The sequence below is a fragment of the Chiloscyllium plagiosum genome, chromosome 29 (genome assembly GCF_004010195.1).
Source record: "Chiloscyllium plagiosum isolate BGI_BamShark_2017 chromosome 29, ASM401019v2, whole genome shotgun sequence".
In the NCBI taxonomy this organism is placed as follows: Eukaryota; Metazoa; Chordata; class Chondrichthyes; order Orectolobiformes; family Hemiscylliidae; genus Chiloscyllium; species Chiloscyllium plagiosum.
The window spans coordinates 31,130,793-31,142,078 of NC_057738.1; the positions used below are offsets into that span (position 1 = coordinate 31,130,793).

At 41.4% G+C, this 11,286-nt stretch overlaps 1 protein-coding gene across 1 annotated transcript in view; it reads right to left on the reverse strand.

Moving 5' to 3' along the window:
* Positions 1-6,516, reverse strand: part of LOC122564470 (leukocyte elastase inhibitor A-like) — a 10,301-nt gene extending 3,785 nt beyond the window's left edge. The window contains exons 1-4 of the mRNA XM_043719406.1: positions 6,496-6,516; positions 5,016-5,194; positions 3,806-3,943; positions 2,520-2,637 (exon numbers count right to left, since the gene is read on the reverse strand). Coding sequence (XP_043575341.1) covers positions 2,520-2,637; positions 3,806-3,943; positions 5,016-5,183 — 424 coding nt within the window. The 5' untranslated portion in view covers positions 5,184-5,194; positions 6,496-6,516. The remainder of the gene's footprint in view (positions 1-2,519; positions 2,638-3,805; positions 3,944-5,015; positions 5,195-6,495) is intronic.
* Positions 6,517-11,286: the final 4,770 nt, after the last annotated feature.

Genomic DNA, 11,286 nt, shown 5'->3' on the forward strand with positions numbered 1-11,286 from the left:
TCTGACCAATAAAGGAAAGCATACCAGACGCCTTCTTCTCTATCCTATCTACCTGCGACTCCACTTTCAAGGAGCCATGAACCTGCACTCCAAGGTCTCTTTGTTCAGCAACACTCCCTAGGACCTTATCATTAAATGTATAAGTCCTGCTAAGATTTGCTTTCCCAAAATGCATCAACTCGCATTTATCTGAATTAAACTCCATCTGCCACTTCTCAGCCCATTGGCCCATCTGGTCAAGATCCTGTTGTAATCTGAGGTAACCCTTTTCGCTGTCCACTACACCTTCAATTTTGGTGTCATCTGGAATCTTACTAACTGTACCTCTTATGCTCGCATCCAAATCATTTATGTAAATGACAAAAAGTAAAGGGCCCAGCACCGATCCTTGTGGCACTCCACTGGTCACAGGCCTCCAGTCTGAAAAGCAACCTTCCACCACCACCCTCTTAACCTATTAGGTTGTGCTCGGACATACTCTGAAGCAGGGAGGATTTGAATCCCGGCTTTCTCACCAAGAGGTTGGGACACTAATATTGTACCACAAGAACCAAAAGTCGTTAATCCCATTCTCCTGCCTTTTGATATAACCTTTGATCTCCTGACTAAAACAAGAACCTATCTATCTCTATCTGAAATGAACTCACTAAATTGGCTCCCACAGCCCTCTGTGGCAATGGGTTCCAGATTCACCACCCTTGGGTTGTAAAGGGCTGTCCCTTCGCTCTGAGGCTGTGCCCTCACCAGGTTGTCTCTGGTATTTGTGGAAACATCTTCTCCATGTTCTTTCTCTACCGGCTTCTCAGTATTCTGTAAGTTTACTCATCCTTGTAAACTCTATCCAATACAGATCCAGAGTCCTCAAACACTCCTCACATGACAAGCCCTTCATCCCTGGGATCATTCTTGTAAACATCCTCTGGAACTCCTCCAATGGCAGCCATCCTTCCTTAGATACAGTGCCTAAAACTGCTCACAAATTTGCAGAGGAAGTGGTGGAGTCTGACCACAATCTTATACAGCCTGAGAAGTATATCCATACCCCATATTCTCGCCCTGCCTTCCTAACTGCCAAAAGAATCTGTATGTTAACCTCAACAGAATCCTAAACCAGGACACCTCAGTCCTTTTGTGCTTCAGACTTGCGAAATCTTTCAACATTTGGAAAACAGTCTAGACATATACCCTTCCTACCAAAGCACAAATCCCCACACATTCCCACGTTGTATTTCATCTGGCACTTCTTTGTCCACTACCCTACCTGTCCAAGTCCTTCCGCAGCCTCAACACTACCTGTCCATTCACTGATTTTTATCATCTACAACATGAGCAAAAATACCCTCAATTATTTTGTCCAGATTGTTAATTATAATGTGAATACATATGATCCTAACACAGAGCTCTGCAAAATTCCACAAGTCACCAGCTGCTCTCCTGACAAAGATCCTTTTGTCCCCACTCTCTGCTTTCTGCCAGCCAGCCACTCTCCATGCCAGTACTGTACCCCTAGCACTGTGGGTCTTGTCCTATTTAGCAGCCACCTGTGCACACCTAATCAAAGGCCTTCTGGAAATCCAAATGGATCGTGTCCACTGGCTCTCTCTTGTTTACTTTGCTTATTACCTACATCTCCAGCCTCATTTTGCAGTGGTCCAATATCTATGCTTACCCCCAACCCCCGTAATTTTTATATATCTAATAAAAACCTCTTGCAGTTTTCTATCTTATGAACTCGTTTATGCTTATATTACATCTTTTCTCCCCTTACCGCTTTACTTGTGATCTGGAGCTTTATTTTAACGGCTTCACAATGCACAGGCTTTCCATTAATCTTCAGTACATTGCATACTTTTGCTTTTATACTGTCCTTGACTTCCCTTGTCAACCATAGTAGCCTCATCTTCCCTTTAGTACGTTTCTTCCTCCATGGGATAAATTTCTGCTGTGCCTCCCAAATTACCCACAGAAACCCCTGCCAATGTTGCTCCACTGTCTTCCCTGTTAGGCTGGTCCCACCAACTCTGCTCAGCAACTCCCTCATGTCTTTATAGATATGATTACTCGATTGTCATACTGTTATATCCAGTAAAAGCATGCTCCTCTAAAACTGAAAAGGCCCTTGAATAACGTGAGACCTGTCCTAGATTCAAATGTGGCATTTTGTGCTCATTCATTCATTACATATCCACAAAAAAAAGTCAAATTCCAGAACAAAAAGCCAAATGCTTCCACTCAGACCTTGAATCAAGGTAACCTGGCTCAGGTCCAAGGGTGTTAATTTAGTAAGCAGAAAATAAAGAACTACAGATATTGGAAATCTCAAACAAGAACAGAAATGACTGGAGAACCTCAGCAGAGACAGCAAATTCACAGCATCTACTTGATGCTCTCAATAAAACCTCTTTAAGTTTGTTGAACAAATTCCAACATCCAAAGACTTTTAGTTGCCCTGTGTTTTTAAATATCAGTTCTCACTTTAACCTCAGATTGTAAATGACCAAATGAGGAGAACAACTTACTTACAGTCTCTGCTTCCACCCATTTATTGATCTCCTGCCTTATTTCATTTGCAGCAGTTCGGAAATCAACTGCAGACATCTTTGCTCCATAGAATTTCATGGAGGACGTAAGGAATTCCTGCACAATACATAATGGAAAACAGAATTCTACACATTTTGGAAGATTTTGAAGATCTGATTTAATAATGATCAAATAGTTGACCACCAGGATTGCTAAACATTGGTGTATTGTCTGCACAGCAACATTAAAAGAGATTTGAAGAATGTTTGATGCTGGGATGTGGCTTTGCTGGATAGGTCAGCATTTATGGCACATCCTCAAATGCCCTTGAGAAGGTGGCAGTGGTGTGTAGAGAAGGTAGTTCCAGAATTTTGATCAAATGGCAGTGAAGGAACAGCAAAATAGTTTTAAATTAGGATGGTGTGTGACTTGGTGGGTTACTTACAGATGGTATTGTTTACATGCGTCTGCTGTCCTTGTCCTTCTAGATAGTCAAAGTCATGGGTTTGGAAGGTGCTGTCAAAGAAATGTTAGTGAATTACTGCAGTACATTTTGTGAATAGTACACACTGCTGTTACCAAGTATCAGTGGTGAAGGGAGCACCTGAATTGTGTGTTGGGTTTGTGAAGTCTCCAAGCCATGAGAATTTGTATGGAAGTGTTCAAGTTGTCTGAACTGAAAATAGGGTTAGGCCATCAGAATTGGAAAGAAATTGTAAAACTGTCCCACAAGGAGAATTAGGAAAAATCAGACAAGGAAAGAAATGTAAGCAATGAGGTGTGAGTAATAATTCTCTTGGATGCCTATCTGAACAGGATACTTCTGGGAGGAAGACTGAAACATTATTTGCTGCTTATGTTGTGTTTCTTAAACTATTTTATAAAGCATTGTTTGTTTTTACTTCTTTTGTGTAGTAATATTGTGTTCTTATGTTAGAGTATATTTGTGGCCTCAAGAAAATGTGTTCAGTGACTAACCAAACCTATAAGAAATTTAAATTTATCACCTCTTAAGCCAGGTTTCATTTTAGGATCTGACTTGTTCAGTATTAACATCAGCTGGGGTCATAATTTAATGCCAAATGGGATGGTTAGATTTTCTCTTGTTCAAGGTGGGAATTACTTGGCACTTGTATGGTGCCAGTGTTACTTGCCAGATAGCTGGAACTCTGTCTTTGAAAGGATCGTTGTGAGAATCCACATGCAGCACAACTGGCATGAGTTTTCTAGCCTAGTTCTAGTGAACTGGAAGAATGTGGAAACTGGTGACCAAATCACAACTTACCTCTAGGAAGCTATAGGTCTTCTCTCCATATAGTCGATTGGCCACTTTCAACAGATATGCAGCATCAGCTCGGTTAATCTCCGATTGCATTTCCTGGAATCCAGAGTGGACATTTTGTACTTGATCAAAATGAAGAGTCTGTTATGAGAATAAATGCAGAAAATAAACATTACACAGGGAATTGAGGAAGAAGCTACGAGTTATTATCACCTAGTGGTTAGCATTGCTGCCTCACAGTGCCAGAGATCCGGGTTCAATTCCCGCCTCAGGCAACTGTCTGTGTGGAGTTTGCACATTCTCCCCGTGACTGTGTGGGTTTGCTCCAGTTTCCTCCCACAGTCCAAAAATGTGCAGGTTAGGTGAATTGGCCATGCTAAATTGCCCGTAGTGTTAGGTGAAGGGGTAAATGTAGGGGAATGGGTCTGGGTGGGTTGCTCTTCAGAGGGTCGGAGTGGACTTGTTGGGCCGAAGGGTCTGTTCCCACACTGTAAGTAATCTAATCTAATCTAAAATTTTTAAGCCCAGTTAGAACAGGAGTGAGGAGGAACTTCTTCTCTCGGGGATAGTAAATCTTGGGAATTCTTTACTGCAGAGGGTGTAGAGGTCATTAAGAATATTCAATGCTGAGATTGACAGATTTTTAATCATTAAGAGAATCTAGGGTTATGAGAATGAGGATTGAAAGTGGAGTTTAGGATTATCAGATCAGCCATGATCCCATTAAATGGCATAACAGACGCTATGGACTGAATGGCCTACTTCTGCTCCTATGTCTTATGGTCGTTCAATCTCTTTCTGCCATTTTGGTTCCTGCTGGTTTCCTTCACACATTTCCTGCAGGCATTTATTCTGTGCTGTAATAGTATTCTGCACTTGCTGATCACCCTCCAGTAATACCTAAAGAAGCCATTCTACAGGTCTAAGGTGAGAGATCATTTGACAGTCACTTATTCAATCAGGAGCAAGTCATTTAAGAAACAATCCTGCTCAGAGTCAACTTCCACATATTCAGAGCATAAGAGGTCAATGAGTAGTGATTAGAAGCAGGAATTCTGGTTGATTCTTGCATCCAGAACAATGAAGATTCCACTTAGATCAGCTAACAGCATCAGCTAAGAATTGAATCTCTGACTCTGTTAGGTTCTGCTCCTCACTTCCTGCTCTAACCTACTGAATTTATCAAGAGAACACAGACTTATTTCATACATACTTTTGCCATCTGAGATGCCGTGTTATTCTTTGCTCCAAGGTAAACCATGGCCAATGCAACAGAGATGCTGAATGGAGAAAAAAAGATGTTGCCATCTTGATTGCTTTCAATCAGCTTTCTGAATAGGTCAAGAGTGAAAAGGCAATTTGCTTTTCTTAGCTCCTCCATGGTGTTTTACACTGCAAAGAAAATAAATATAAAACACAGATGCTCAGTATAACAAGATTCTCAAGAAGGTTAATGAATTACCAAGTTTTGAAACAAAGGAAAGAACTAGCTTCAAAGAAATCACAAGCTGGGCGTTAGCAGTGAAATGTTTACAACTTTGCAGTAAAACTGGACAGGCTTTTATTCTTCATATGACTAAGATGACGTTGCTGAGGTAACCTTGATCAATTGATGAATGCTTGAGACAAAGACATTTGTCTTCATTGCATTCATATTGGAAAACAAGTTCAAAGTTTGTGAGAAGATTTGTAGCTCGGGTGCTCGTTGTTGTGGTTCTGTTCGCCGAGCTGGGAATTTGTGTTGCAGACATTTCACCCCCTGTCTAGGTGATATCCTCAGTGCTTGGGAGCCTCCTGTGAAGCGCTTCTGTGATCTTTCCTCCGGCATTTGTAGTGGTTTGAATCTGCCGCTTCCGGTTGTCAGTTCCAGCTGTCTGCTGCAGTGGTCGGTATATTGGGTCCAAGTCGATGTGCTCATCCACAGATTCAATCAATAAGCACATCGACTTGGACCCAATATACCGATCACTGCAGCGGACAGCTGGAACTGACAACCGGAAGCGGCAGATGAGCACATCGACTTGGACCCAATATACCGACCACTGCAGCGGACAGCTGGAACTGACAACCAGAAGCGGCAGATACAAATCACTATAAATGCCGGAGGAAACATCACAGAAGCACTTCACAGGAGGCTCCCAAGCACTGAGGATGTCACCTAGACAGGGGACGAAATGTCTGCAACACAAATTCCCAGCGCGGCGAATGGAAAACAAGTATTTAAATCAACATTGTACTTCCCAGTCAGCTGACGTAAATTGCTTAACTTTAAGTGAAGCAGATGATGTGCCACTGCAATAATTGGAAACATTTGTGAAAGAAAAAGAAGCGTTGAGGCCCAAATGCAGATTCTTGGAGATAGAAGTGGTAAATAGCCCATTACATGTGGTTAAAACTCAATGTTAAAGGCATTATACGCCATGTTCCTATCATGAAAGAGATGCAGGCCTCACCCATTTTTTTTCTCATAATGTACTTTAAAATAAAAAATATTTTCCAAAATAAATAATATTCCTCACAGATTTCTCTATAGCAGCTATGAATCCTCAACTAGCATTCATCAGCAAATTGTGAAAGGTCAAATGCACACATGACAGCTTTCTTCTACACTTTGCTCTTCCACCACAGACCACACAGACATGGATCATTGTCACAAGATACATCTACGCCATAAAACAATGCAGAAAGATTACCTAATCAAAGTTAGGAAAATTATTAAGGCATTGCAACAGAAGTGATTGTTCAGCCCCCTCAGCCTGTTACGCTATTCAATCAGATTATGTCTTATCTTTTGACATTAAGCCATTGATTTTAATTTCTTTGAGTAGTTTATTAATCTGCACTCATGAATCAAGTTACTGAGCATGCAATATCACCCAAGAAGATTCAACTTTATTATATTGTGTTCCATTGTCCATCATCAACACTTCAGTCAATGATCAGCCATTGTTATTCATGTTTCAAAATTTGTCTCTTCTGAACAGCTAATAAAGGAAGCCTTTGAAAATGCTGGAATTCTGTTTTTTTATGACTGATGTGTTATCTTGAAGTTCAGGGTGTTGACATAATAGGAGCAGAAGCAATACAGTATTGCTGTTTTAGCCAATCTTTAATCCCATGTTGCAATAAGTCATTCAGCTCATAAAGCTTGTGTCAACAATTCTCCTTAGTTTCACAGAAGAACCCACAAAATGAGATCATTTTGCAATTGATCATCCACTGATAGGTTCAATGAGTTTCCAACATTACCTTCAAATATTTGCTCAAGGAAACCCCTGTTCTTATATAAGAAGATACATTGACAAATAACAAGATTGTTCCAGATGAAGAAACTCTTTTGATCCTTATTTATTCATTCATCCATAAATATCCTAAAGTTTCCCATTACAGTTTTTAAATCTTAAATGCAACCCCAAGTTTTCACATGCACTACTTCACCTGGAAATTTATACTGACCGTTGATTGACCATTTCTAATTCCCTTGTTATCTGACTTGTAGCTATTTCTATACCATTCACAAAACACCTATGTTCGTCATTTTTGCAGAGGGTTGTATAGCACAGAAACCCTATTAGGCCCATGCACGTTCCACACAGGTTACCTCCCATCTTAATTCCCCCTGCGGTATCAACACAGCTTCCTCTTCCCTTCTTCCTCGCTTCATGGTCTGGCTTCCCTGTAAATGCATCTGTGCTGTTTTTCATGACCACTCCATGTGGCCACACGTTTCATATTCTCACCACACTTAGTAAAGAACTTCTGCCTGATTTATTATTTCCCATTTACAGCACCCTGATTATGAGCTCCCCTGCAAGTGGAACCAACCCAAACACTTTCAGAATTTGAAATATCTCTCTTCTGTAACCTCTCTACCCTTATTTCTAGGGAATAGTCATCCCTTATAGTTACACCTTCAAAGTTTGGGAGAAGATTTGTAGCTCGGCTGCTCGTTGTTGTGGTTCTGTTCGCCGAGCTGGAAATTTTTGTTGCAAACGTTTCGTCCCCTGTCTAGGTGACATCCTCAGTGCTTGGGAGCCTCCTGTGAACTCACCAGAACGAAAGACCCGATACCCAGCATGAGCAAAACTAATGTAGTGTACAAAATCCCAAGCCAAACAAAGAACAGCCAGGGAACTCCTAAAAGCATGGTACTCATCCACAAACTCCATCAACAAACACCTCGACCTGGACCCAATATACCGGCCACTACAGCGGACAGCTGAAACTGACAACCGGAAGCGGCAGGGACAGGCCACTATAAATGCTGGAGGAAACACCACAGAAGGGCTTCACAGGAGGCTCCCAAGCACTGAGGATGTTACCTAGACAGGGGACGAAACGTTTGCAACAAAAATTTCCAGCTCGGCGAACAGTTACACCTTCTGTTGTGGTACCACTCCTGTAACCTAGCTTTTACATTTTCTAAAGGGCTTTCAGGTCCATTGAAACATGTGGACCAGAACAGTGCACAATTCTTTAAGTATGATTTCACCAATTTCTATAAATATTTATACTGTGTTAAAAATCACACAACACCAGGTTATAGTTCAACTGCCGTTGACAACCACCTGATGAAGGAGCGTCCCTCCGAAAGCTAGTGTGCTTCCAATTAAACCTGTTGGACTATTACCTGGTGTTGTGTGATTTTTGACTTTGTCCACCCCAGTCCAACACAGGCATCTCCAAATCATAGTTATACTGTGTTTTGAATTATATTGCATCTGTTTCTTCCTACCTTTCAATTTCATTAGAAATTACTTTGACAATTTACTCTGAATTCCCAGAATACTGAATTCAACTCAGAAGTTTGCAGGTGGAATTTTTTCAAGTGTCTCTTGAATTCCAGGTAAACTAGACCATATTGCTGTCAGCTCTGTATTTGGGTTGTTGCTGCTACCAAGGGGTGAGCATAGTAAAATGTGATCATTTCTTTTGTATTGTGTACTGTTCATTTGCTTGTAGAAAGATCCCCAAATGTACTTTTGCAGTGTGAACAGAGATTTATTTTCCTCTGTCTATTTTATCCACGTTTTTGAACATGACCCCTAAACTGATCTGCTTCTAACCTACCCATGTCTCTCCAATGTCCAGCAACTCCTTCATAAATCTTTACTGTCTCAAAATTTCCATCTTAGACTCTCTCTTCATTTTGGGAAAAGAATGAAATCCCTACAGTACAGAGCAGGGCCATTTTGCCCATCAGGTCCACTCAGACTCTGAAGATCATTGCTCCCAATCCCAGCCCCACAGCCTAACCTGCACATCTGTAGACTCTGGTAAGAAACTAGAACACTCGGCAGAAACCCATGCAGACACCAAGAGTCCACACAGTCACACAAGGCTGGAAACCAGCCCGGATCCCTGGTGCCGTTAGGTTGCCGATACCATGTGGATTCCTTGTCATTTATTTATTGAGAGGTTGTTTGTAGAAAATAAAGCAGTGGATTTCAGGTTATTTGTACAAACATGTTTATGAGATTTACTTTGATTCATTTGCTCCAGTGTGTTTCTCAAGATCTTCCCACTTGCTGGATGTTATCACAGAATCTGGCGAATCCATGGCTTTGCTTTAGGAATTATATGTCTCCTCCAACAGCCCAATTACTGTAATAAACTGGGACTATCAGGCAGTGCTGCTGCTGTTTCTCTCTGGGCTGAGATGTCAGTCACCGAGCCTGACAACTGCCCTGCAGCCATTTTGTGCTGGGAGCAGAGCTAATGTCCTCAGGGTTAGACCCCTCCCCATTGTGGAGCAGAGGGGTGTAACAGGTAGAAAGTGATGGCTCAGAGATCTGCTGCTCAGTCTCTTTGTCCCTCTGCTGACTGGTTTCTGAAACTAACTTATGGTCAAGGCACCAGCCATTCTGTGTGTCTGCTCTTGACGAGTTGAATTATCCATGTTAAACTCACTGGACTCCCTTTTGCACACTGTAAGTAATATCTTTGCTTATCCACTGTTTTAAACATAAAAACTTTGAATGAAAACCTTACCTCCAGGAGTGGTTGAGATGTTGACCAGAGGCTGCATCTATCTTCTCATGTGGATGTTATCATATTGTATATTTTATACCTATCCCTTATTTTTGTTATTGTCTTGTTTGAATTGCTATATTTATATATATTATCACTATTTCTTATTCTTGCCATTTTCAAGTAGAGTAGGAATTTCTTCCTGGACCCCCAGTCAATGTTTATTCCTCACTATCATCACTGAAGCATTGGTCATTTGCTTCATTTCTGATTATGGGATCTTGCTGTGCACAAATTGGCTTCTAACCATAACAGTGACTACACTTCAAAGCCTATTGTTGGCTGTCAAGCACTTTGTATCAGTCCAAGAATGTGAAAAGTGCTATATAAATGAAACTTCTTTCTCTCTATCAATTAAAGATTCTCGTTGGAATTCCTCAAAATCTTCACATGGTTAAAAAAAAAGCAAAGCAGCATTTATTTACCTTTGCATTTCCTCCACTCAAAATGCCTACATGTCACTAATACTGACAACTTTCTTCAGACGTAAGTGTGAATCTCTCAATTTTTAGTACCCTATGGTGATGATAGCTCTCAGCTCAATCAGGCTAGTGACTAATTATCACATTGCTGTTTGAGTGATCTTCCTGTGACCATATCAGCTTCTTTGTTTCCTACATTACAACACTTCAGTTCAAATTTTAGGGTTCAGAGTGTGTTGCTGGAGAAGCACAGCAGGTCAGGCAGCAGCTGAGGAGCAGGAAAATCAACGTTTTGGTCCGGAGCCCTTCATCCGGCACAAAACGTCGATTTTCCTGCTCCTCTGATGCTGCCTGACCTGCTGCGCTTTTCCAGCAACACACTCTGTACTCTGATCTCCAGCATCCGCAGATCTCACTGTCTCCTAGTTGACTTCACTTCAAAAGCTATTCCTCGGCTGCAGCGTACTTTGTTACATTCCAGACCCACAAGATCGGAATGGTGGGGAGTTCTCATAGAAACCTATAAATTTCTAACAGGGTTGATGCAGGAGGGAGTTCCCAAAGACTGGGGAGTCTGCAACGACGGTCACAGTTGAAGGTTACAGGACAGGACAGTTCAGACTGAGAGGAGGAGGAATTGCTTCACGCAGACAGTGGTGAACCTGTGGAATTCTCTGCCACAGAAAGCAGTTGAGACCAAAATATCCAATGTTTCCAAGAAGGAGTTTGGCATGATTTTGAGGGCTAAAGGGATCAAACGGTATGGGATAAAAGCATGAATAGGGTATGGAGTTGTATGATCAAACATGATCAGATTGATTTGGTTCAAAGAACCGAATGGCTATTTCTACTATTTTTTACAGGGTCATACAGAGTTGTACAGCACGGAAACAGACTCTATTCCAACTCATCCATGCCAACTAGATATCCTAAATAGATTTAGCTCCGTTTACCAGCACTTGGCCCATTTCCCTTTAAACCCTTCCTAATCATATCACCATCCAGATGCATTTTCAAAGTTGTAACTGTACC